General features: G+C 42.1%; 5 protein-coding genes across 8 annotated transcripts; 3 read left to right on the top strand and 2 right to left on the bottom strand.

Moving 5' to 3' along the window:
* Positions 1 to 2,636: 2,636 nt before the first annotated feature.
* Positions 2,637 to 4,828, bottom strand: LOC6632195 (uncharacterized). The gene is made up of 5 exons (XM_002054986.4): positions 4,482 to 4,828; positions 3,754 to 4,100; positions 3,340 to 3,684; positions 3,135 to 3,286; positions 2,637 to 3,064 (listed from the first exon to the last, which is right to left on the bottom strand). Exons 1-5 carry the CDS (start codon positions 4,683 to 4,685, stop codon positions 2,973 to 2,975), a joined length of 1,140 nt encoding a protein of 379 aa, XP_002055022.1. The 5' UTR covers positions 4,686 to 4,828; the 3' UTR covers positions 2,637 to 2,972.
* Positions 4,413 to 5,892, top strand: LOC6632112 (pyridoxine/pyridoxamine 5'-phosphate oxidase). Its single transcript, XM_002054985.4, has 3 exons — positions 4,413 to 4,553; positions 5,013 to 5,552; positions 5,620 to 5,892. Exons 2-3 carry the CDS (start codon positions 5,026 to 5,028, stop codon positions 5,744 to 5,746), a joined length of 654 nt encoding a protein of 217 aa, XP_002055021.1. The 5' UTR covers positions 4,413 to 4,553; positions 5,013 to 5,025; the 3' UTR covers positions 5,747 to 5,892.
* Positions 5,748 to 24,370, bottom strand: LOC6632042 (uncharacterized). 4 transcript variants are annotated; one of them, XM_032439360.2, is made up of 8 exons: positions 23,760 to 24,370; positions 14,146 to 14,352; positions 12,235 to 12,703; positions 11,967 to 12,177; positions 11,048 to 11,883; positions 10,774 to 10,975; positions 9,483 to 10,548; positions 5,748 to 6,846 (listed from the first exon to the last, which is right to left on the bottom strand). In XM_032439360.2, the coding sequence occupies exons 1-8, from the start codon at positions 23,790 to 23,792 to the stop codon at positions 6,667 to 6,669; spliced, it is 3,204 nt and encodes a 1,067-aa protein (XP_032295251.1). In that variant the 5' UTR covers positions 23,793 to 24,370; the 3' UTR covers positions 5,748 to 6,666. The 4 variants fall into 4 exon arrangements, with proteins under 4 accessions (XP_032295251.1, XP_002055019.1, XP_032295255.1 ...); XM_002054983.4 differs by having other exon boundaries at positions 11,048 to 11,886; positions 23,760 to 24,362; XM_032439364.2 differs by lacking the exon at positions 23,760 to 24,370 and adding an exon at positions 19,456 to 19,576 and having other exon boundaries at positions 11,048 to 11,886.
* On the top strand, positions 7,310 to 8,333 carry Corp (Companion of reaper). Its single transcript, XM_032439548.2, has 2 exons — positions 7,310 to 7,542; positions 7,625 to 8,333. Exons 1-2 carry the CDS (start codon positions 7,452 to 7,454, stop codon positions 8,185 to 8,187), a joined length of 654 nt encoding a protein of 217 aa, XP_032295439.2. The 5' UTR covers positions 7,310 to 7,451; the 3' UTR covers positions 8,188 to 8,333.
* Positions 24,371 to 25,078: 708 nt separating the features above from the next.
* LOC6632028 (man(5)GlcNAc(2)-PP-dolichol translocation protein RFT1) lies at positions 25,079 to 27,512 on the top strand. The gene is made up of 4 exons (XM_002054982.4): positions 25,079 to 25,241; positions 25,333 to 25,547; positions 25,623 to 26,895; positions 26,990 to 27,512. Exons 1-4 carry the CDS (start codon positions 25,182 to 25,184, stop codon positions 27,125 to 27,127), a joined length of 1,686 nt encoding a protein of 561 aa, XP_002055018.1. The 5' UTR covers positions 25,079 to 25,181; the 3' UTR covers positions 27,128 to 27,512.
* Positions 27,513 to 27,694: the final 182 nt, after the last annotated feature.

Genomic DNA, 27,694 nt, shown 5'->3' on the forward strand with positions numbered 1-27,694 from the left:
ATTAAAAGCCATAATTGAGACAAAATGTCGGTCGAAAGAAACTCAAGCATGTAACATATTCGGCTCTAGGCTAACGTGCAATTTCTCAGCACCTAAACATTACGTATGCGGTCTTTTAAATCTAATCTATCTAAAACGCACACAATTCACAGACCTATTATTAAATGCATTTTTAATAGAATTATTTAAAAATCTGCTGTGCGTAGCTCTCAACTGCCTCTTACAATGATTGACAGCCAGAAAGCTGATCGCCATAAGATTGCGTGCGCATAGCAGTCAGCTCTTGAGAGCGCTGCTGTGCCTCCGTGAAATGTTCAACTTTTATAAACAGTGTTACCATATTGTTGCATGATTCATAGCCAGAGTACAGTTTGAACTAATCGTAAAGGGAAATGCTCAAAGTTAACAAAAGCTACTAAAATGTATACACATTTGATTTTAATTTTTTTTTTTTGTATGTTACAAATGAAAAACGCATTTCAAAAAGCACAGATTGTATGTTCGCTAAAAAAAAAAAAAAAAAAAAAAAAAAAAACAAAACAAAAAAGGAAATTTGATTAGGCAATTTTTGAAAGTTTTTATGTGCGGAAAAATAGCAGCAAATTTGAAGTCCCTCTTAATTGGCGGCAATTTCAGCACATATAAATATCACTAGTCATTAAATAAAAACAGAAATTAAAACATAAAAGCATGGGATAACACATTTATGTATATTACAAAGCCCCCAGCAGTATGTGAAAATATTGAAGTATTTTTTACCAAAGCTCAAAAATCAAGATGAAAGAAAACCAAAAAACATTTAAACAAACACTGGGAAAATTTCATAATTTTATTGTGAAGGTTACCAAATGAGCGCAAAGTTTACGAATATTCGTGTTTAAGTACAGTCGCAACAAAATATATATATATATATATAGATCAATATATATATATGTATTATCAAGCGAAGAGCAACAATTTACATATGCATGTTACAATATATATGCGTATAGAGAGGGGGATATAACAAGTAAATATACATTACAACATATAATATATATATATATATATACATAAAAAAAAAAAAAAACAAACAAGAAATAATAAGAACATTTTTTTTTTAGAACGTACCTTTAAATGCAAAATTTAAGCAAAACAAAAACAAAACAACAAGAACAAACAACTAACATTAATTTTAAACATAAATTTAATAGTAAAATTAAATTTAACATTAAAGAAACGAAACGAAACGAAACGGTAAGCGGTATACACAGCAAATTGTTAACAAAACTTTGAAAAATTGTTTAGAAAATACGAAAACTATGAAAAATAACAAAACACAATTGAAAAACCTAAAAAAAAAAAAAAAAAAAAAAAAAAAAAAAAATACAAACACGAATTGAATTAATTTGTAAGCAATGAATGAAGCCACAAAGAAAATTTAACAAAAAGAATACCAAAAACAATTTAAATATACTTAAACGAAATCCAAAAAAGAAACTAAAAAATTTACGATTTACAAAATCTAAAAGCTAATTGTAAAAATCCCAAAACTATTTTTTTTTTTTGTGCTCAACATATGAACTTTTAAAAGGCTTTGGGAATAGAAGGGCATCCGAATGCCGAGTTGTTTGCAAGACTTTTGCCCTGCACCACGAATACAACAACAACAAAAACACATTGAGAATGCACAAACTTTCCCGCACCGTCCCGCCCCAAATCCAACCACGCCCCATGCCCCCACAGCACCACAGCACACCCTTTCATTCACACAATCACAAATAATTTGTGGTACCCAAAAACGTAACTGAAAAACGTAAATTTGTTCGTAAAGCTGTTTGAGAATTTTCTAAAAATGCAAATTGGCAACACAAAACGTCTAAAATTAAACTAATGCAAAGAAAAAATGCCAAAAACAAAACAAATGAAAAAAGTCAAAAATAACAACAACAACAAAAAAATAAATAAATAAATAAAAACAAGAAAAAAATAAGAACTTAGCAACTAGTGAGAATTTTTAAAACAAAACAATGTGGTTTAAAAACAAAAACAAACAACAACACGAAACAGAAACCGAAAAACAGAACTAAAAACATGATAAAGATAAACAAACAACAACTACTTATTTATAACAATTAATGGAAAAGTGAATGGAAACAAAGCAAAAACAAAAAGGCATAAAAGAAACAAAAAAATTCAAATAGAAATTCTTTTCAAATATCAATAAAGCAAGAATATTAAAAAAAAAAAAAAAAAAAAAAAAACAACAAACAACAACAATTAACCGTGTTTCTAACTCTTGGAATAGTCCATAAAAATATATTCATAAAACGGAAAATATGCAATTGCTCACTTTGTATCAAATCACAAATCATCTTCAACAATTTTATATTATTAGATGCATTTTTTGGCCTGTTTCCTGTGAATCAAATTGACAATTACAAGACGTTGAAGATGCTTTCCAATATCTGTTCAAGTGGAGTCGGCTATAAAATCAAACATTTTTCGATTCATGGATTTATATCAAATCGAGATGCAGCAGTACGGCAAATATTCGATGAGTATGAAAACAAAGGTTTTTAATTGATTAATTGCTTTATTTTTAATAGAACTACAAATATTTCGAAATTTCATAAGTCACAGCGAAAAAACAACGATTTGTTGAGCTAAGGCGATTTATATGCTACTGCTACATTCATAAGTACATAAATAATTATTGCTTTAGAGTTCACTAGGTGTGAAATTTGAAAACTAACTAGGCGCTAGAGAGAGCGTGTGTGTGTGCGTGTGTGCGCGTGTGTATGTAAATGTGATGTTCATTGGTATGTTGGGTATGTGGTATGTATTCGTGTGTTTAAGACTTGGGAGGTAGTTGGAAGAAGAGGCGCAAAAAGCGCCCTGCCTAGGGCTTTGTCTTTTATAAGCAGAAGAAACAAAGTGTTTTTTTTTTTTTGGTTTTTATCCGTTTTTGCAGTCAATAATCAAATCCGGTCTCAATCCGCGTTGAGCTCCTCTCTGTCGTCCTCCGGCTCGGCGCCGCGACCCTCGCGTATGCGCTTCAATTTGCGCTTCAGCATCATAACGCCTGCAAACAAAACAATGAAAGATCGGTTAGAGATCGTGAATTAAACTTTGGTGATTTGAGGAGAGCTTACACTTGATGGCCTGATAGGTTTTGGCCGAGGCGGATTCGGTGGCTGGTAGAGGATTGGATGTTGCCTTCTCATGGGCCAGCTTCACCTCGATGTATGCCCTTTTGAGCGTCTTGTAATGTCGATACTCGCTGCTGTCCCTCATCAGGATGCATCTGTAAGGATCATATTAGCAAAGGGAGTGCAAACAAACTGAGTGCTCGCTCACTTCGCCGCAGAGCCCTCGCCGGAGCAATCTGAGGGCGAGGTATGATAGATCTGATGGTAGAAGAGCTGCAGCACCGGTGAATTCCATATGGCGAGACCGTACCACAGCCAAATGGCCACATTAAGCGGCAGCTTAAAGTTCTTGGCAAAGAGCGTGGGTATAAAGTAATTGAAGGGCAGCAAATTGATATGCACATGCAGCCAGGCGGCAACCCGCATACCCATAAACAGCTGGTAGACCCAGCGATTCCGATTCGAATTCTGCAGCGCCAGCAGGGTCAGGCACTCCGCAAGTATGCTGTGCAGCCCCATTGTAAGATTCAGGCCGACAAAATAGTTTTCATATCTGCTGATAGACAAAATCATTCTTATTACTCAATACTAATGAATAGTTTTAGCTTATGCTCGCACATGCCTGTAGACGTCGATCGCGATAAGGGCGAACAGGTAGAGCCACTTGGAGACGGTCTCCAAAAAGTCAGCCTCCTTGAAGTCGAGCATGGCGCCATGCAGATAGAAGGCAATGATGAATATCGAATAAAACTGAAACTTCTCATACTGATGCGATCGATAGAAGATGAGATTGTCCGAGCTGTGGAAGAGCGAATAACGGCCCTGGTTCTTCATCAACTGCGGCAATATCATGAACTCATTGTAGAAGTGCAAAAAGAGGCAGCAGGCTCCATAGAATGCAATGTTCCATATCAAGCGAGCGAATTGTTTGCGCTTAAAATACTTCACGTTCGACGATTTAAGGAAGAACTATCGAGAAGACAAGCAAAAAATATGTAAATGTCAATTAGCTCTCGATTGAGATACTGCATCTCTCTATATATGCACATACACACACACTTATGCATATGCATGTGTATGTGTCATGTTAGCGTATATCAGTTCGGCTTGAGTCTGGTTGCAAATAATGTTTAATCTTAATGGTTGTCGGTCGCGGCAGTTGGTCGCATGTCTTATCATAATGTCGCCACCGCTGCTGCTGCTGCTGCCGCTGCCGCTGCCGCTGCGGCTGCCCCATTACAGCTGCCAGCCGACTATTTATAAACGTCAAACAAATTGGGCACGCGCAGCAAACAGCAATTGAACGCCGTGCTGTCGCTAACTGCAGCTGGTTAACTGTAGTTGGCTCACCTGGAAGACGCACTGAAATCCGTAGAAGCCGCAGAATAACGCGATAAATATCCAGAAGACCGCATTGATCAGGTAATGCAAATCAATATTCTGTACAAGTGCATCGAAACGATCGTTTGTAATTAGATATTTAAGCGGTAAAAAGAAGTTGCCAATCTCCGCCCAATAGTCCGGCGGACCGGCCTTCATATCCAGTATGGACATCTTTGATATTTAGGCGGCCGCAGCGCTAATGGTTAGCGCAAGCAGTAACTGCACAAGCAAACCTCAAAAATAATAAACGTTTGCCATGCAGCGATTTCGTTGTCAACCTGATGAACGGGGATGTATTTATAAACAGTAACAAAATTTGTAGTCTTATATTTACGTGCCTGGTAGATTGTCAATCGACATATCGATAGTGCCGATATCGTTGCATCGCTAGCTGAGCTTTGCTGTCGATAGTTTGTCGGGCTGCCAACTTGTGTGCAGCGCGCACTTATTCAAATTCAAAAACTACTTACCATCTCTTACCATCTTAATATTTTGCAGTCGCATTTCAAATATGGCACAATCTTCAGTTTCGCGCATTGTCGATTATCCAGACGACCCTATCGAGCTGCTCAAGCAGCTATTAGAAGCCGCTGCCAAGCAACAGCCAGATTCGTTGCAATACATGAATCTGGCCACCATCGATGATGAGTTCGGTGTGCTCAACCGTACTGTGCTCTATCGCGGACTCAGCAATGATAAATGCATTATGTACGTAACACAGCGCTTTACGCGCAACTATAAGAATATCAATGCGAATACCAAGTGCGGCATTACCATACTGTTGCCCCAATTGGTGCTGTCTACGCCGGATACCAAGCCGCACACCTGGCAAGTGCGTCTCATTGGCGCCACCGCTGTGGAGCTGCCCGATGCCGAGCTGGATGCGTTGTGGTCCAAAGAGCCGCTCTCGGCGCAAATACGTGACACCATCTTTCCCTGTGGACAGCCCGTGGACTATGATGAACTCAAGGCTAAGCATGATCAGTTTCTCAAAGATCATCTAGAGCAGGGCCACTCGCTGCAGCGTCCTTCTACCTTGTACGTTGTTCCCTAACATAAAAACTGCATTGCATTAACCATTTGCCAACCCCTTCTTACTTAACAGCACCGCCTTTAAATTCGTGGCCCAGCGCTATGATTTTCTCAAGGTGGGCGTGGATCAGATTGCGGATCGTGTGCAATATCGCCGCCAGGAGAATGGCCAATGGGAGGCCATGCATGTTTCGACCTAAATCCGGATTTTGTGTTGAACAATTGCACCGTTTTTTTTTTTTACTCATTTTTATTTTTATTCAACTAGCATTTGCAAAAGCAAAACAATCGTTATCAACAAATACAAACAAAATTGCAGTTATACAGCAGCTAAATGTAACACTAATATATCCTTTTTTCACTTTTTTTTTTTTTGATTAGCATACAATTAAAATAGTTAATAAATATTACACAAAACAGTTAAAAAAAAAAAAAAGATAAAACAAGTAGTAGGCTCTAGTCGGGAGCTTCCGACTAGGGAATACCCTGAACCCTCTTCTACCAACAATAATAAAAATAAATTTTAAAAAATAGTTCCCTCGATAGGACTCGAACTCGCAACATATCACGCCAATTGCTGCCGCCTCTGCTTGACAGCCAAAGCAAAAACTTATCGGCTCCGGAAAAGAAACCAATTAAAATAGCAGCAAATACACACAGCTCATAAATTATACGGGATATACGTATGTAAAGATACTATTCTGAAAGCTACATGTCAAGTTTGGTAGGTCTAGCTCTTACAACTTACGAGATTCGCTCAAACAAACCGAATTTCGATATCGATTCTTATCGATTGTTATCGATTATCGGAAGCAAACTCTAGCTCGTATAGATTCCGAGATTCTTGCTTTCATACGGACAGCCAGACGGAGATGGCTTGATCGATGGGAGATGCTTTTCTACCGCCTGTTACAAATACATTACCCATTTTTTGATGGGTTCAGGGCATACGAAATGGTTATAATAATACATACATAATAATATTAGGTTAAAACATGCGGTAAATTACGTTTAAGGTTGCTTCTTCTAGCTTTTTACATAATACACGTTAGTTTTTACAGAAAGCCCGAGTAATAAATGTACCGCTGACGGCTTCAGGCGACAGGCTACAGGCTACTGGCTACACCGCGTTCACCGTCTCCCGTATCCAATCCGCATTGGATGCAATCTTATCGTACATGCGTGGCCGCTCGACGCCCGTCGGTCCACAGGCAATCCGCCAGGATGAGACGCCAATTAGGGCCCATTGATTAGTGCCCGGTATGAGGCATTGTACGGGCGCGCCAGAGTATTCCTCTTGCTGCAAGTATACAAAATATTTCACAATGTTAGAAATTAAGTAATTTGCGTTGGGAGCCATTATAAATCGACACCCTGTTTATAGCGATTGTGACGTCACGTAACAAACGCGACATGCAGCGACGCGTTCGCGAACAATAACTGAGCAAAGCAAAACAAAATAGATGAGTAACGTCATGTCAACGACAACAACAACAACAAGGCGAAAGGCACTATCCCTTTCTCGCGCTCAGAGCATATGCCGCATAGCACGCGCGCTCTCACACGCATGCAAACGCACACAAATAGCAAATGCTAGAAACATCCCCGAATACGCACGACTCTACCTACTCTACAGACAGAGCATAGACTATGTGCAGGCGCGCAGCTGCACTGCCAGATCGGCCAAAGGCCACTCTCTCTCTCTCTCTCGCCCATCCCTCTCCCACCTACTAATGTGCATAAAAGAAGACAGCGCGCGCCAACTTCCATTCATTCGAGCGTCGGCATTGCAAGTGAGCGCATCACGCACAAAGAACGAAAGTGTATTGAGAAAAGGCAACAACAACATAACAGTAACAGTTATTCGAAACGCAAGCGTCATCATCGAATTTCAACATTTTGGATATGAAGAGCTGCCTGAAGATCAGTTTTCGCGGCGAAGTAAGTTTCGTCATTTGCGAGGCGGGCAGCAGCTACGAGCAAATCATTGCCCAAGGTACATCATATACGAGCAGTATTCAAATTTGCAACCGCAACGGCAGCAACCTTTACTTATTCTTTTCCCATGACCTTTACAGCCTGTGCTCGCTTTCACATACCGGAGACCCAGCGTGCCGGCCTGGTGCTAACCAATGGCCAGGGCTATGTGTTTGAGCAGCAGCTATTGGAGTACTTTCTGCTGCTCTTCCCCTGCCCCGAGTTGCTGTTCTATCTGCGTCTAGACTGGCAAAAATTGCGTCGTGCCCTGATCGAGCCCGTCCAGCAGCGACGCTCGGCAGTTGACATACGCCAGATTCAACCGGACCTTTGCGATGGAACGGACTATGTGGCGGTACCTGTGCATCGCCAGAACTGTTTCATTGGCGCATTGCCTAGCAGCGCTTCAGCTGCTGCTGCCGTGAGTCGCCAGAATTGCTTCCTCCGCGGACAACTGCAGGAGCAGCAGCAGCAACAACAACAACAACAACAACAACAATCGGCGTCGGTTGTGTTGCACAGACTCAGGCAGGAGCACGCACGGCCCGAGTCTCAGCCCAAACGGATGCGTCTTCAGCTGTACAGAAAATCACGACGATCGCTTTCTAGCGCTGGCCCCCATGCGGCTCTGCTAGCAACTGCAACACGCTCAATACGCATCTAAGCGTAAGGAGCACCTAGTCTGTCCCTAAACCAGGACGATATTGTATATAGAACCTTTTTTTTTGCGTCTAGCATTAAGGTTGAACCACAGTCCCTACCAGATAAGCAAATAAACCCAACAATAAAAACTACGTTATAATCCAAAAAGTCAATAAGACTCGAGATTCCCAAACTGATCAATAATATATGTGTATGTATGTGTTGGTAAATGATTCCGTATATATGTATGTGTGCATGTGTGTGTGTATGCATATCTATTCTTTTATGTACATACATATATCAAACGCGGATCAAATTAATCAATATTGAAGAAATGATGTATTTTTAAGCATTGCCTACTATGCGATTCTCAAGAATTCAAGTTAGGCCTGCATACATATGTACATATGCATGTTTACATGTACATATGTATGAGTGTATGTGTGAATGTGTGTTACTATATATTCACATATGTGCATGCTGATTCTGTACGCATGTGTGTATGCCCAAGTACGTACATATATGAATGTATGTACATATTTGAATGTATGTACATATATGAATGTATGTACATATATGAATGTACGTACATAAATGAATGTATGTACATATATGAATGTATGTACATATATGAATGTATGTACATATTTGAATGTATGTATGTACATATATGAATGTATGTACATATATGAATGTATGTACATATATGAATGTATGTAATTATATGAATGTATGTAGATATATGAATGTACGTACATATATGAATGTATGTATGTACATATATGAATGTATGTACATATATGAATGTATGTACATATATGAATGTACGTACATATATGAATGTATGTACATATATGAATGTATGTACATATATGAATGTATGTACATATATGAATGTATGTACATATATGAATGTATGTACATATATGAATGTATGTACATATATGAATGTATGTACATTTTTGAATGTATGTACATATATGAATGTATGTATGTACATATATGAATGTATGTACATATATGAATGTATGTACATATATAGTTATGTATATATGTGTATATATGTTCTCGGATAGAAAACGTATTCAAATTTAAAATTAAATTTTAATATCGCCCTACTATGCGATTCTCATGAATTCAAATAACATGTGTTGGCAACCTAATAGATTATCTCTGCTCACGCTCTTACGTTAATTCCACACTCTTTCTCCCTCTCTTTCTCTCTCACTAATTTCAATGTGCTTTAGACATCTTGAAATATCATACAATAACTTAATTTTCGACTATACATATCTCCCAAAAATTGTCATTACTCACCGAGCAGTCGTATTTCTGGTAGGTTGCCTCCATGCACATGGAGTTGACCGTCGTTATGGAGATATTCTCGCAGGGCGCCATATCACCAATTTTAAGCTGCACGCGCTGCAGATGATCGCGCTGCCGGGACCAGCCGAGCGTGTTGCAGTTTGTCCAGATCTGTTCTGGTGTGCTGGGTGCCTTGGTGGTCTTGGCCGCCAGTGTAGAGGAGGATGCGCCATAGTAGTTGACTTGCGGGGCACTGTCGGGCAACGGATAGGCGTTCAGCTGGGGGTGCTCCACACCATCCGGTACCTGCTGCAGTGCCTCGGCACGCGGCATTTGGGATGCAGCAGACTCAGCCTTCAGGTAGTCATAGCCAACAGTGTCTTCATGATCATCGGCGCTGGCACCGGACCCCTCCTGTTGTTCGTGTTGTGAGGGTATAAGGAAGAACTGTTGAGTTTCCTGGGCCAGCCGGCGCTGGGTATGCTGGGCTGGCGGAGCTTCTAATCGCTCAGCGACTGGTACGTAGGCGCGCCGTTGTATGGGCGTTTGCTGCTGCTGGCGCTGCAGTGCGTCCGGCAGGCAAATGGGACGCACATGATCCGAGAAGCTGACCGGCGTCTCCAAGCGGACCAGTGCCGCTGTGGAGCCCTCAACAGGGCTTTTGATCATACCAATGATACGGCGACGTTGTGTCCACGGCGCCTTCGCTGACAAACGAACTGCACCCACTATTGCCATCCAGGTGGCTCTTGGCTGGCCCTGGAAGCAGCCCTCTGTGGTCAGCACCCAGTCCGGTGATATGAGCGTGCCATCACAGACGTGTATGTCCTCGCGGAACAATGCCACCAGCCATGGCCAATCACCCGGAGCCGACATCTTTGGCAGGGACAGATGCTGCTTGGCATTGGGCAGCGCCGACTGCACCCCGCAACGCAAATCGCCACAGCCCACATAGAGCACCTGTCTCTTGGGGCAGTGGGTTCGTATGAAACTGATCTCCGGCGCATGCGGATCTAAAACGCGCACATAGTCCGACAGTTGTTCCGTATCATTTTGTACATCAAAGATTTCCACAGATCTGCAAAAGATAATTAGTTTGCGATTAAGTGGCGCTAGTTTAAATTGAAAAAAAATTATGGATTACAGTGTTGCCACCTTGAAAAACATTCAACCTTGCCATTCTGTAGATCAGTTGTTGGCGTTGCCACACATGCACACAATTGTTACGTTTCATGAACCGTTACGAAATTCAAATTTTTGCAAACAGGTCTTACATTTATAAGTATAAGTGATAGGCACTTACTCATAGCCCAGCGATTTGCATAAGGATTCCGAGACGGTCTGGCGTACCACCAGTTTGGCATCACCCTCTAGGCCCTCAGCGCACAGTTTGCCCACCACACCTTTCTCGGAGAAGACAGCATAGCCGGCGGCATGGAAGCGCGGCAAATACGGAACCAAGGGCTCGGGTTTCAGTAGATCCGCGGCCAATGGAGCGATAGAAACTGTGTGTAGAATAAGGGATTTAGTGGCACAGCCAGTATTTTTTTTTTTTTTTTTTATCAGATTTTACTTACGGCAATCCTTCTCGTCAGCGCCATCCGGACAGTCGGCCTTGCCATCGCATCGCGCCTTGCGCGGCACACAGGCGCGCCCGCGTCCACAGTAGAGCGCATTGGCGGCGCAAAAGGCGCAGCTGCGTTCATCGGACAGATCCGGACAATCGGCGTAGCCATCGCATAAGCGCGGACTCTGCACATTGCTCTGCATGTCACCAACACAGTGAGGCTTCTGCTGGCACGACTGTGTGCCCGTCGACTCTGGAAAGCGTTCACAATCAAAGTGCTGACGGAAGCGTGCCGGCAACCTGCCACCACAGCCGGCCATGAACGCCTCACAATACTCGCGACAGATGGCGCCGGGCGTCGGCTCCTGGCTGATGCCGTGCGTCTCGCAGGGTGGCTGCAGTAGGCGGCAAACAAAGTCGTAGGCCTCACGGAAACACTCGCCGTCAACGATTTCGCGGAATACAATGACATCCTCGACCACCTGCTCATAGGTAGCGTGACCCAGCATATTCGGATAGGTAGTCACATTGTAGCCCACATTGCGACAATAGTTCAGCTGCAGTGGCTCGCATCGGCGTGGCAGTGGACGTGGTGTTGTAGTGGTCGGCTCGGTGGTCTCATCATGGCCACCAAGCGGTGAGCTGGACATGATGGGCTCCTCGATCTGGCCGGTGGTTTCCTTAATGCTCACGCTAGACACATCCACGGTCATGTTGGCAAAATGCCGACTTTGTGCATCGCTTAGCTCTTCATGGAAAAGCGCCAGCAACTCTCCGCTGCTGACCAGACCCGCATACGGATCGAATATCATGTTGAAGTGCACGATAATGTTGTTGTTGTCCTCGCTGCTGTGGACAAGCATATGAATATGTTATAGCAGATGTGTTATATACATATATAGGCTGGGCTGGATCTATAGTTTTATTACCCATCTAGAGCCAGAATCTCGCTGCCCTCGTACGCCTCACGCAAGTCCGAGCGACGTAACGTTAGATTGATGCGCTCCCGATAGTCACGTGCCTTGTGCTGGAAACGGAGCGAGTTTTGATTGGCGAGCTCCATGCTCCATTTATCGTTCAGCACCATGAACTTGCCACGGAACACGCGATCCGGCAGCGGCTCCGGCCGGAAGTATGTATCTGAAATTGGCATTGCGTTAAATTCCGTTCGCTCAGCTCTTGGCTTCAGCTACTCACAGCCTATATAAACAAAGGCGCCGGCCACCAGCAGAGCGATAAGGAAGCCGGCTATCACAGCGCATCCGCACTTCTGGCTATCACCCAGCTTGCGGCGGGTGAAGCGTATGTCCGAGTCGGTGGATAGCACAGACTCTGACTTGCGACGCAGACCATGATGGGCATGGTTATGACTGTGGCTGTGCATGTGGTGCAGGTGGTGCTGTTGCTGTTGTTGTGCCTGATGCTGATGCTGATGGTGCCGATCCCCATCTCGTTGATCAGCTCCAGGTACGGATGCCACAGTTGCTGCTACTGCAACGCCACCGCCGCCGCCGCCGCCGCCGCCGCCGCCGCCGCCGCCATTGCTGTGGATGTGATGGGGCTTGTGGTGTCGCGTACAGCGTGTGTTGTGGAAAACCTTGGCTGGCTGGGATGTTGCTGTTGCTGGCAAGACGCCGTTGCCATTGGGATTGCTTTGGACGAGGCCCTACAAAACAAAAACAAAAACACACACAAGTTCATAATTAGTGACATAGCCGAAACTGAGCTTTATTTACGGTCACGGTCCGCGTGGTCAATGACCACAAAGCGCCTTAAAATTAGACGCTTTGATTTTGCGCCAAATCATGCCGTTAAATCAACCATCGAAACGAACGCCCCATCACGCCAAGTGCCTTGGTAATGCACTTGAAATAGTTTATAATTTGATTTTTGTGTTGCTAACTTTTTTGTTTTTGGTTTTTGTTTTTGGTTTTGTTTAGTTTTGTTTAGTTGCTGGTTCGCATGCAAATGCAACGCAATGTTTGCATGCAGCATGACGAGCGCAGCATGAAACCAAGGAAGCGGCGCTTTAAATTGCCTTTTATACAAATTAATTACGGAACCAATTTGATTGTTTACAATTTTGTTATTCATATTTTAGCAATAGACAAGTAAAGCAGCAAGGAAAGTGACATGGCTAGACCATGTGAAAGCATCTGGCATCCCTATGCAGACGGCGCGGAAGTATCGAAAGGCTGGCAGCATCTGCATACACGTTAAGTTGGCTGTGCCGCAATTGGTTCACAATGTTAAATAACGGACTAGTTGGAGATTCGTGCGTTCGTGTAATGTTGCAATTGCGAACGTGCCACGGCACAGAGAACTTATACTCAACGTATGCACATAAACACACTTTAGAAAATTAATTAAAGCGCAAGTAAAGCAAAATTAACACAGCAGCTGCCATGACGGGAGGAGGGCAGCCTGGGCTGGGCCGGACCGCTGGCCGTAAACAGGTCGCGTCGCGGCCTACTTTTCTCTGCGTGATGCTGCCGCCACCGCTTGACGCGGCAAAGCATCAACAAACAAACATATGTATGTACATGTGTTCATGCATATGTGTTTGTGCGCACATATAACAATAATAAAATAAATGAGCAGCAAAAAGCACAAAAATGTAATTAAACATTGCGAGCAAAGCGAGTGAGTGGTTTCCTCATTTCATAATCAACAACTGCGTTTATTGACCATGTCGCACATAAGCAGACGCACAGAGACTATGGCAAGTAGTCAGTTTTGGGGTTAACCTATTCGCGGCATTTGCATTTTGTGTGTTGCAATTGCACAGCAGCAGCAGCGCGCGGCGCTCTCTCTTGCTCATGCGCTCTCAATAATGCGTGTCAGCCAGAGAGGGGAGTCAGTCAAAAGTCACTCGGCCGCATAACGGAGCAGAGAGCGCGCACGTGCAAACAAATCATGTTACCTCACACACCTTTCACACATTTCCTTCTTTCATCTGCAGCTTTACGCTTTTCTTCTCCAATTATTGCACATCATTGCACACACTGACTTACATACATACATGTTAATCTGTTCATGTGTGCGTGTGTGTGTGCGTGTGTGTGTGTGTGCATAACTAAGTATTTTATTACATTTCCGTTTAATTACCTTCCAATTGCTTTTGCCGCCATTTGTCTGCATCTCTTTGCTTTTGTCTTTGCTGCTGTTACGATTACTGCTGCAGTGATTGTTGTTGTTGTTGTTGTTCTTTTTGTCAACTGCCGCTGTAGTTGTTGTTCCTGATGTGTTTGTTACTGTTGTTGCCATTGGATTACCGCCGGCAGCATTTTTGTCCGCGTCGCGAGCTTTTTTGATCTGCAAAACCAAAAATTTTATAAATTTATGGTTAACAACGAAATTCTGCCAGTATATTATTATTATTTTATTAATATTTTTTTTTTTTTGTCTTTTACAGATATGGTAATGGAAGCAACATGCGCGGCCAACAGGTGCTAATTGTGGCGTGGACACAAAATTTAACACACCAAACGAACAACGGGTTCGTTGGATGGAAAGGGGGGGGGGGGGGGTGTGCATGACTCAAGCTCAAAAGTAACTGCTCCAGTTAAGTTTTGTGTTTGTTTGTGTTTCTTTTAGCAGTTGGCATGTCAAAAAGATTACAAAAACAACAAACAATAAGAAGAAGCAGAAGAAGCAAGAAAAAACCAGCGGCCGCAATTACCGCCCATAAACGAAGCCAATGTCAAGCGATCAGCGCCCCAAGCGACGTCGACGTCAGCTGCGACGCGAGCGCCAAAAGAAAGTTGCGGCTGCGTTTCCCTTGCTCATCTTTTTATTTAAATACGCTTGCACACATACAAACATACAGCATGCCAGCACACCCATACATACATATATGCATATGTATTTACATATTTTGGCGGCGCAGTTGCTGAACTTTTATTTTCGATTCGGCAACTTTTACTTTGCCTTGTGATTATGTTGCTATCAACATTTTGTATCAACAATGCTCGTGCGACACCAAAAACAGCCGCAACAGCAACAACAACAACAACAACAACAACAATGCACCATGAACAACAACCTATGCCACGTTTCGTTTTCGCTTTTCTTTCACAAGACTAATTAGGAAAATTCATTAAAATACACACACACACACACACACACACAAGCACAAGCCAGCATTGAATGCAGCCGCTTACAAACATGTTGGGACGCAACATGTTGCCGTTGCAACGTGGAGTCGTTGGCTCGCAGCTTGTTGTTAGAAAATAAACTATTTAAATATTTATGCCGTAAAATGTAACAAAAACCAAATTAGTTAGACAAGAGCATAAATATTTATGCTGAAACTAATTCAATTCGCCGTGGGAATTATCAATTGCCGCCCACTGTCTATGTGTGTGTGTGTGTGTGTGTGTGTGTGTCTGCCGTAACGTGTTTTGGGGGACAACAACAACAACAACAACAACAACAATAGCAAAACACTTTCATTTCGCTGGCGACTTTGGCGCATTTTTTTTTTTGTTCGCCTTGGCTTTGAATTTTTGACTGCAGTTGGCACAAAAAATTCGCTTTCGCTGCGCAACCCGCTGCAGCTACAACAACAACAACAACAACAACGACAACAAATATTGCAATGGACTGCAAACATGTCGAAATGCGCTTCTTCTTCTTCTTCAAATGACACTTGTCAATGGCAAACGAGTTCGTGGCCTAAGTCTTTTGAACTCTGTCGCTTTCACAGCGGCCCCCGTGTACCACACCCCCCACTCCCCTTCCTAACAATCGCCTGACCTCCATGCCACAAACGAAAGTTTGCAATCGCATTTGGTAAGTGCAACGAGCACAAATTTCAAATAATAAATAAAATGCCAGAACGAAATTTTAGATGCCCTCACAAAATGGGTTCAGATATTATTCCATTTCGCATAAGCTTGCCATTTTTTTCTTGTTTTTTTTTTTTTTGTTGATCGCGTGCAATGCAAAAGAGCTGAACAAGAAGAAGACAGCCGAGTCGAATGGATATCATATATTATCTAAATAATCGATGAAACAATAAGTTCTTGTTTTTCAAGATATCTGTACACAACTTTTAACCGAAGATATGCATTCCTTTTTGGTTTTAACATAAACATTTCGTGGAATATTTGTTAGGTTTTTACTCGGTTAAACAAATCGGTATTATAACGTCTGTCCGTCCATTCTATCGCCACCTCTCCGCTACCACCCCAGAGCTATAAATCAAGTTAATAACCCAACTTTTATTGCCAACCAATTTAAGCCAAAATTTAAATGCAATTGACTTTCTCAGTATGCACAAATATTCTATGATACAATAAGATATACTGTAGAACATTTCATAAAGATCTGTTAGAAAATAACCAAAGTTATATGCAACTGCGCAATTGAATAGAGCAGCATCTTTAAGAATTTGTCGCGCGTCTGCTTCGCATTTTAACAGCATTGATTATTGCGAATTTTTTCTGTAATGCTAATTAAGTTCCTTGTTTTATCATAAGTGCTTAGTTCAAAATTCTGACCCAAATCGACAAAATGGCAAGGGATTACATCACGTCAAAGGTCGGTGCGAATATCGAAACCTTTTGGTTTTTTTTTTTAATATCTCGGGTAAATAATGTCTGATTTGAAAATGTTATACCTTTTTGAATGCGTACGGATCCCTACCATCAATTGGCATTTAAGCAAATTAAAAATCGATGGGTTGAAAAATGTTGTTGTCAAAAAACCCATTCGGTTGTAAATTCCATCTTTTTGATGATTTTTTGTAATATTTCCGTCAATTAATGTCCGATTTTGCAATTTCATACCATTTTTGACTCGTAAGGATCAGTTATATCGATTGGCATCAAAAAAAATGAAATCCAAAATTTTGATCCAAATCGACAAAATCACGTTTTTTTTTTTTTCAAAATCAAGGTCGGTGCGAAAATCGAAACTTTTTCGATGATTATACCAATTTTGGTAAATAATAATAGCTAGAGTCAATAAAACTTGATATGTTGCCTCTAATATAGCATATATATATGCTGATGTTGACGTTGGAAGAAGAGAGTTCAGGGTATCCCCTAGTCGGGAGTTCCCGACTAGAACCCCTTCTTGTTGTTGTTGTAGCTTTGATAACAATGCAAATAACTAGCTCATATCTAAAATTCAGATACACATGTAGAGATACATGCACATGCACATGCACAGGCACATGCACATGCACATGCACATGCACATGCACAGGCACATGCACATGCACATGCACAGGCACATGCACATGCACATGCACATGCACATACATATATAGACATACATAAGGGCTGCTAGCGAAACACAACAAATAGTCGCTGGTTCGGTTCACGGTTCGAACCAGCTCTTTGCCTTAAGCTGCGGCACCTGAACCTAAGTTCTCACATGCCCATTTTTTTGTTTATGCCTTGGTTTATTTCAATTTTAATCGCACAGCCTAATTTTAATTTGATAACTGGCCGCAGTCCGGCAAAAGACTTTTGAATAAAAGCGAATCATTTTTTACATAACAAATCTTTTGGCAAGCATTTAGTTCAGTTTATATTAATAGTTGGCTTATAGTACGATATCAAAGGTAAAAAGCCATCCTCTGTTGGAGTATGCATATACTTAAAAAAATCTAACTATTTGTTAGATACTATATAAAGAAATCTGAATACAGGCAAACAAACGCGATTTTTCCCATTCAATTTGAGTTTTTCTGAGCGATTGCGGAAATAGCTATAGAGCAGCCGACTTCCTCTACGGAAAATTTAACAAAATTATTTGTAAGAGTTGCTAGAGAAAAAACCCAGCAAGTGAATTCAAGATTATATAAAACACACTCTGGAAAGGGCTACAGCATAGGGACATTAACCAAGTAAAAGGGGAGAAAAGTTAACGGGAAAAGTTTCGAGAAATCTGAATGCCTGAGCTGAGACCTGGTAAAACGCGGAAGTCAACAAAATATTTAGCCAGATGTGAGTTTGGCAAATGTCATAATTTTTATAAGGCAACAATTCAATTTATAATCGACTGCGGATTACACAAACTTGGAAGGCGAAATGAATAATGAGAGAGTCAAAGATAAGTTAACCACAATCGGCATTTATCAAGACATGTTTTATTGTCTCGAATCAAAGCTGTGGGCCTTCGAAGTGTGTGCGACAAATTCGTATACAATTAATTAACGGTTCGATCAATTTCAATTTATATCGACTTTCAATGACAATTTGAGTAATCGATATATTTGAGTAGTTATCGATTTTTCATAGCATTCCTTCAGGTACCGTTGCGTCCCGTTGACCGTTGAAATCACGACATGCGCCCATCTCCAATTGGAAGCACGTGGAAAGGGTATTAAACGGAAATCGTTAGATGCTGCAGCTGCCACGTGCGGACGCTCAGCTTTTCACAAATTTCCCTTTAAGCAGCTGCCACAGCTGCCGCAGTTGTCGCTCCGAGCAGCAGCTGCCACTCAGTCGTGACGAATTAATAACGGCCACAAAATGCAGCCAGCATCGGCGACCCCACGGCGAAAGCGCCAAGCGCCAAACGGCGGCGAATGTTGCATGGGGCAACAGTTTTGTGGACTGGCACGCCTCTGACGGCGACATGCGTGCCTGGGACCAGGGGCTGATGGCGCCTTTTCCAGGCAACAGCGACGTGACTGTGGCATCAACGAACTGACTCTCGGAATCTGAGTTTTCCAAGCGCCAATAACTCTGGGTTGGATTTGGGTGTGTTTAAAAACCGAAACTAGAGAGCTGACTCATGCGACGACTGGGCATGGCCAATTGCCACCTACATACATACAGCCAAAGATGTGTGCACACATACATACACACATACATATAGAAACGTATGCATTGCAAATCAAAATGCAACGCAACAAGCTGCTCATCTAGACGCAATTCCACAGCGATTTGGCCTCGTCTCTGGGCCTCATGGATATTGTTTTGCATTCAAATGAAGTAGAAAGTTCTGCGCACAGCAACAACAACAACAACAACAACCGCAACAACAGCAACAACAATCAAAATGCTGAAAATACGAATACGAAAACAAATACAATTAATTAAAATGCCGTCGAGCGCTTTCTTGGCACTTTATCTCAACTACTCCGCTTGCCCCCTTGCCATGCTCCGACTGAGTTTCAGTCACAATTGTTTATTCACAAAAAGTGTGCTGGCATTTAGAAGTGTGGGTGTGGCTGCGGGGGAATATATGTAACAAAACCGAAGAGCCTAAAGAAGAGCGCATAAACAACAAATATATCCATACACCATATATATATATATATATGTAGAATTAACATATGCATGGGGGTCATTGAAACAGATCGCATAATGAGGATCAAAGTGTGCACACTCGTATGAATATACATATGTATGTAAATGAATGCATAAATCATGAAGAGGAGATCAACGCACAGCTTACCAAATTTCCAATTAGCCAGTTTGGCTCGATTCCAATTGGCCGTGTTGCTCGATAGCTACTTCAATTTTCTGATTTGAACGTATATTAAATAGTTTAATTGTTGCTGTAAGAACGTTAATGTTGTATCTGAACAGCAAAATGATTTGAATAATCAATACTTTAAGTATGTATACACGATTTTATGCGTGTGCGTTTGTATTTTGAATGCACATTGCATATGGCAGCATATGCCAATTGGATTTTAAACTCGATACCTGCATCAATTTATCGATAGCACAAAATATCGAATTGTTTAGCTGTTAGCCTGACAGTTAAATAGCTCAATTTAAATATATCTGCTACCAACTTGTGCATATGTATGTGTGTATGTATGTAACTTGGCGCCTGAAAACAGTTTAAATTCCAGTTTTTGCATACGTAAAGTGCGATACCACAAAAAAAAAAAAAAAAAAAAAAAACTCATCCATTTAATTGTTTAATTAACCTAATAGTAACTGGCCAGCAAGCACCAAAGCTTAAAGTTTAATCAACGAAATGATTTGATTAATCGATGCCTACATATGGGCTATGCATGCATACATATGTATGCATGTATGTGCATTGCGTCTGCTCTGGCTGTTCCACAAACATACATTTTAATTTCCGCCGCCAAATTTCATTAGTTAATAAAAACAAAACAAAAAAAGCAAACGAAACGCCGCCACGGCAATAAATAAGGCAGCGACGCCAACGCATCGCGTCGCTGCCAACGTCGACGCCAGCGCAGTTCAAGGCTAAGCGAATTGCAATCGGCACGGCTGCGCGTAAAAGTCGGGGCGTGGCAGTGCCCATCAAATTAGAGCCCGAAAGAGAGTAAAAAGTAATTTGGCAATAGGGCGGCCACAATAATAATAATAAAGCACTGCGAATTGGAAAGTAAAGGGCGCACACATGAACATACATACGTATGTACATATGTATGTATGCATGCATGTACACACACACATATTCACAATCGAAAGGAAATTTTCAATTTTAAAGCATTCTCACATACACACACACAGTTACAATAAATCACAGTTGGCAGCGCTTCGGCGTCGCCGCTTATAAAAGTCATAAAATGCTTGAAGCTGACAACAACAACAACAACAACAACAACAACAGCAACGTTGATGATGAACAAACAACCAGGCACTGCCAATGAATTGTGCTACTTTCTTTGCCAGCAGCCGCTGTTGCTGCCGCTGCCGCTGCCGCTGCCGCAGTCGACAACTTTGTTAAGACTTTGGAATTGCACATGGTTGTTGTTGGGTTTGTCATAATTGTGGGCTATCCTCATTGTTGCTGTGTGTTTGGCTTTTGGTTCTTATTTATTTCAATGACAATTTAGAAATAAGAAAAATGCAAGCCTACAGAAGAAAAAAAAAACGCATAGTGAAGCCGCAGCGTGCTGCTGTGCTTTGTGCAGACAGAGAAAGTTCATGGCACTCTATTGTGTGCTTGTATGCGTGTGTGTGTGTGTGTGTGTGCACAGCGTTGCCATTAGCGATCGTTTAGCGGGTGGCCAGATCGATGCTGGCAGCCGCAATGAAAGGTCACTCAAGCTGTTGCTCAACTTTTGCACTCAAAACATCAAATGCGCTCAAACAGAAAAGCAAATATAAAAAACCAAAACGGAGCATGTCTCAGAAAAGAAAAAATAAAAATAACAAATTTAAGAAATGTATGTACAAAAGACAAGCTATTATTAGTTTTTTTAGTCGCTGCTGCTGCTGCTGCTGCTACTTTTGTTGTTGTTATTGTTGTTGCTGCTGCTGCTGCTGTCGTGTGGCATTTGGCAAATGGCAACAACATTTTATATTATTGTTGTTGCTGCTGCCCGAACCTGTTGCAGCACATGGCTGCAAATTTTAACTGAAAAACGCATTGCTATGGCAACAGCCAACATACACACACATGTATACATATATATGCATACATACATATGCAAAAATATACTCTCACTCTTATTGGAAAGCACTCGACTTTGCTAGTGCTTGTGTGGAATTTTGAGCTTTTCTTATTGCTTTTTATATTGATACATTTGATTTGATCAGACTTTAAGATATGCAACGTAATCAGTGGAAAATTGTTGTTGCCTTATTGGCTAGTAGAGGGGGGGGGTCATTGGTTGGGAGTGGGTGTTATGTTGTGGCGATGGCGTCAGCTTAGCCGCTGGCTGGTCTTTTGGTGATTGTGCAAAAAAAAAAAAACAAAAAGAAACGAACAGCAAAACCAAGATAAGCCCAGCTTTAGACCGACAACTGAAAGTTGTTGCGTTTTTCTAAGCCAAACAAGTTTGTTGTTGTTGTTGTTGTCGCCGCAATCACTTTTGGCCGTGCGAGTCTTTAAAGTCTAGACTAGACTTATTGGAATGTTTGCCCCCCCTCCACACACACACACACACACATGCATATGCATACATATCGCAGCAGCAATGGCTTCAATTACAGCGAGCGATCAGAAACAGCAAATTGCTCAACAGTCGAAAGCAACAACAACAAAATTGCACGCCCTGCAAACTAACAACAAATAACAATAACTGTCAGAGTACAACAAACAAACGAAAAAGAAAAAAAAAAATAATACAAAAAGCACAAATTTGGTCAGTGAAAACCTTGGTTCAGTTGCCGCTGTCTGCATTGTTGTTAATGTTAACGGCGACATATTTTGCTTTTGAAAAAATTCTCACCAATAAACAAAAGCCCCAAGTCTCCCAACTTCATTTCACAAACAAATTTAGACACGGCATTAGGCTGGCCGTCAAAACAACAACAACAAGCCGCATTTTGCATTAAAACATTTGCCAATTCAAAACACAACAAATACAAAGACAAAAGCCGTCGACAACGCACGCAGCAAAACTTTTGATTTCTTTTCATATAAAACAGCAGCGCAGCCTGGCAATAAAACAGGCCGCAAAATGTTAACGGCCATGCGCCCAGAGCAGCAGCAGCAGCAGCAGCAGCAGCAGCGCAGCAGCAGCGCAGCAGCAGCAACAGAGTTGCCAGCAAAAGTAAGTTACTAAGGCAAATTGGCTTATAACGGGACGAACTTTCACTGGCTTATGGATGCTGCTGGCGCCGCACCAGCTTTCTGCGGGGCGTGCCAAAGCGCCCGGCCTTATAATTTCCATAATTTTGCACAGTAGCACAGCCATTCATGGTTGCCACTTGATGCAAGAATTGTGTACCAAAGCTTGCCAGAGTACCAAAGTACCAAATTCGATCGAAACGTAACATTTCGTTATGCGTCTTAGTGCAGCCGTTTTGAATGTCATTTATTTAAGCCACAAATAAATTAATAAATAATAACGTTAACGTATTTCATTTCTGGTTTTTAAAAACACATATTGCTTTCGTTTATATTTAGTTATGTATATAAAACGACATTTGCAATCTGGTACACATGAAAATGTCGCTAGATATTATTGAATTTGTTTCAAAATCCATGCAAATATATAATTAAGTACATTTTATGAAAAACCCATCAAATAAAAGATACACTGTACCACTGGATAAGTAAAGTCTCAGTCTTGGCACATTTGTAAGACGCATATGGCAACCTTCGCAGCATCTTGCTTGTAAGCACAGTAAATACATTTTGTGCATAACCATTGTGACTGTCGGTGCCGTTAGTTTTAAGCAAATTGACTTGTTATCGATAGGTCTGTAATGTAATAAGACCTCGGTTCGATTGCATAATCGAATTACAAATATGACAAATGGCTAGTTCGAGTTTTTTTTTTTTTGTTCACTTTTACTTTTGTCTCATTAATTAACATGGCAACATTTTCCAATGATGCTTAACGACAACAACAATTGGAAAACCGCTTAACTCCAACAGATATGGCAACGTCTCTGACGTCGGTCAGTTTTAGTCTGAAAAGGTTAACAATTATGCATTGTTGTTCGTCGTATGTGACTGGCCGGCCGATACCCTGTAAACAGCAATATTAAACAACTTCTGTGTGAGGCTTAGCTTAGATACACGAGCTAATTAAGAGAATGTTAACAGCTGACTAATTTAAACAGTTACACAGCATCATTAAACTCTTGTCATTTGCATACAGGGTATAAAAAGCGCGGTACAATAGGGTTAGCTAATTCTAAAAAACGCCCAGCCTCGCTAATTCATTGTTTATTGAACTATAAATTAAGATATACCAAAGCAATGGAAACAAGTCGCTTTGAACTGTCTGGCAGAACCTGTGCTATTGTTTATGATTCAACAAGTAGTAGCTGGTATTTGGAGTTGCTTTTGGTCTGGTTAATTGAGCTACTCACCTGGCTATTGCTGCAGTAGTATATGTCCGACATCCTGGAGCAGCGTGCTCTTCAAAGTTTCTATTGTTGGTGACGTCTGTTTATCTGGAAAGCCAGCGTTAGCGGCGACACGAAATGAACATGACCGCGTTCTGTGGCGTCGGCGCAGGTGAAATAGAGGCGGGCGGCGCAACGGTGCTTTAGGGCAGCGCGCGTTGCAACCAGTTTGCAATGAGAAAAGTGTCACACGAGCGCAATTGTCAGACGATACTGAGATAGCGATACCTTGACGGCGAATTGCGCAAGAGCTCAGGATCAGATCAAATCAGATCAGATCAGATCAGATTTTCCGCATGCTTTTGCCAAACAAATAACAAAACAAAAACAAAAACAAAAACAATAACACACAGAACAGCGTGCTGCACTTCACGCTTCGTCTTGCAGAACACTCGCTCGTCTTTATTTTAGTTCACTTTTTACCGCGCACGCGCGCACCTTTCCAAAATGCACAACGCTTGAGCCGTCTCTCTGTGTGTGTGTGAGAGAGATGGAGAGATTGCACAACTGGCGATTTAGCGCGCGACAAGCGACCGACTCTGGCCAAGTTAAAAAGCTGACTGTCTTGAGCGCGACAGCCCGCACAGCCACTCGGTGAGCAACTTCTTCGGCGAGGCAACCGCAACGAAAGTTGTTGTAACCAGTTTGACGGCAGTTGGCAACACGCACATGGCTGGAGGAGGGCGGCGGTCGGCGGGCAGCGGGCAGCGGGCGAACGATTAGCGCAAAGGACATGCATTTAAGCCGGTGATTTATGGTGAAAACGAATTATCGTAACGAGTCGCACCTGTTCGCTCGGCTTGTGCGGGCGCATGTTGGCAGCAAGGACGCCGGGCAAGAAGCAAGGTAACCTTTGGACAGTGGGCTAAAAGATATGTACATATATGTATATGCATAAAATGAAAATTGTTTTTATTTTTGTTACCATCATTAATTGTACATTTTAATGTCTGTCGTTCTAAATAGGTTGAATTATTAACCCTGTCAGACTTTTGGTTTATTATAGCTCTCAGTTTTACATTTTAGATTATTTACAATGGTGTTGGTTTCCACCATAAATTAGAAAATCGCAATAATCCACAATGGGATGAACCATACTAAAATCTAAAAATACATATACATATAGTTTTGTATCAACTGTTGACCTTAAATTTGAATTCAATGTGTTGGTGTTGCCACCTGCTGCACTTTGTAGTGCTGCCAACTTGGTCAGCTGTTTGTATAAACAGCTGTTTTCATATCGATTATTTTATTTATGGATGTTATGGGTATCGATTTTCGCGCACCTAGATGGGCTTTTTGTTGTTATTTTGTTGGCACTTGATTTGATTTTCTATTTTGTACGCTATGATATAGCAGTTTATGTCCATAAAGTAACAACTTGTGATGGGGCGCAATGTGCTAGAGAGTAGCCTGTTGGGCGCTGGTTTCAGTATCATCTTTCAGGTGAGCCAGCCGCAACCAAAATCAAAACATTCAACAATCCGAAGCGTGTGAGTCAGATATTGTGGACGTTGCCATTGTCGTTATCTTGCAGATACTGTGCCGCATCCTAACGTTCGGCATAAATGCCTACATTGTGCGCAATGTAGGTCGCGAAGTGCTGGGCATTATGAATGTGCGCCTGCTGCTGCTCGAGAGCACGTTACTCTTCTTGTCGCGCGAGGCCATCAACCGGGCGGCACTGAGCGCCAACTCTCAGCAGCGCGACAAGTGTTCTTGGGCGCAGTTGATCAATCAGATGTGGCTTACGTAAGTGCCAGGCCGATTGCCACAGATTCCATTTCTCCTGGTAGTCTATTTACTTTTTTTCCCCCGTACATGCAGAGTCCCCATTTGCGCAGCCCTGTGCGCTCCGTGCCTCTATATCTGGCTGCACTGGCTCTCAGCGGTGGATGCACCATTCAGCGCACAATACGAGTTTGCCTGCTACGCTGTGGCGCTATCCTGCGTCCTCGAGTTAGTGGCCGAGTCGACGGTTTTCGTGGCCCAGGTCTTTTGCTTTGTCAAGCTGAAGATTGTTGTTAACACGCTGCACATACTGGTGCGTTCGGCTATATTTCTGTGGATTGTCATTGATGATCGCAGCGCGGCTATTAGCGCCTTTGCCATCGCCCAACTGGCCAGCGCCACGACCATTGTTCTAGGTCAGTTCGGATTCTTTCTGTTCTACATTAAGAGTTTCAACGAATTCAAGCTACATCAGCAGCAAGTACGCAAGAGTAAGGCGGCGCACGTTCTTAACTCCTGGCAGCGTTCACTTTTCGACCACATGGAGGACTTTCCATTCACAAAGCTATCGCAGCTGCTGCCGGGTGTATTGAGCTCCTCAAATGGAGGCGCTCTTTTCAACAGAGAGCTACAAACGCTGACTCTCAGCTTTGTCAAGCAGGGCGTGCTCAAGCAGATCCTCACCGAGGGCGAAAAGTATGTTATGTCCGTTTCGCCAGTGCTCAGTTTTGGCGAGCAGGCCACCTATGATGTGGTGAACAATCTGGGCAGCATGGCGGCTCGCTTTATATTCCGCCCAATTGAGGACAGCGCCTATTTCTACTTTACGCAAACAATCGCACGTGACACACGTTTGGCAAAGCAGCCGCCGGAGCGCGTGCGTCAGGCAAGCAGTGTCTTAAACAATCTGCTGCTGGGCGTCAGCTCCATTGGCCTGCTGGTGTTCACCTTTGGCCAAAACTACTCGCATACATTGCTGCTGCTGTACGGCGGCGAGGATTTCGTTGCCGGCGGACTGCCCCAGCGTTTACTGCAGTGGCACTGCCTGGCCATCTATCTGCTGTCCGTGAACGGCATCAGCGAGGGCTACATGTTTGCGACCAACACCAGTCGCGACATTGATAAGTACAATTATCTGATGGCAATATTTTCAATAAGTTTCCTCATCTTGTCGTACATTCTGACGGGCATTTTCGGACCGGTCGGCTTCATCTTTGCCAACTGCATCAACATGCTGGGTCGCATCCTCTACAGCACCAGCTACATCTGGCACCAGTATCAGCCACTGGGCCTAAATCCTCTCCAAGGACTGTGGCCAGGCAAGCTATTTGGTGGCACCCTGCTGCTGGCCGGCCTGATTTGCTACATGGTGAGTGTAGTTAAACTAGCTCTAATTCAGCCTTATGTACTTATTATTTTATATGCGGAATTTCAATTGTTTTTTTTTTTTTTTTTTTGTATAGTATCGGGATGCGGTATTCGGGACGCACATGGGCGTTGGCTTGGCGGCAGGCATTCTGTGCCTGTTAGCCTGGGCACTGGCGCACCGGGAACTGATGCATTTGGCCTGGAAGTACGGTCGTCGCATCAAGATCGAATGAAGCCAAAGCTGAATTAGTTTGTTTTCCTCTGTTGCTGATGTTACTTGAGCTCTTCTTCCTGACTTGGGGCACTACCTTTGCTTCCAGTGACCACAAATCGCACATCATGTTGGACATACCGTCTATTTATACATATATATATATATATATATATGTCTAGTTGAAAATAAATTAAATTCTAGTTAAGTTATTGTACGTTTAAAATTATTGAATTGCCTTATTATAATGCTTTTCGCAGCAAATTGTTAAAGACGCACAAAAGACATCGAAATAAAAGAAAGTAAGCATATTTTCAGTTTCTAAGAGCAAGGGCATAATTTCATTAAAAAATTGATGATTAATCAAAATGAACTCGTAATAATAAAAGTGCAGCAACAAGCATAAATGTATTTTATTTATTAACGAAATACATTTAAAAAAATAAAATAATTATAAGCTATTATAATTAAAAGTCCTTCAACTTTACTTTGAATTATTGCTTTTTTTTTTTAGATATACAGATTAATATATGAATCACAATAAAAACTGCATGTATCAGAAATTATGAATTTGTGAAGCAGCGCGCGA

Source organism: Drosophila virilis, chromosome X (assembly GCF_030788295.1).
Source record: "Drosophila virilis strain 15010-1051.87 chromosome X, Dvir_AGI_RSII-ME, whole genome shotgun sequence".
Taxonomy (NCBI): domain Eukaryota; kingdom Metazoa; phylum Arthropoda; class Insecta; order Diptera; family Drosophilidae; genus Drosophila; species Drosophila virilis.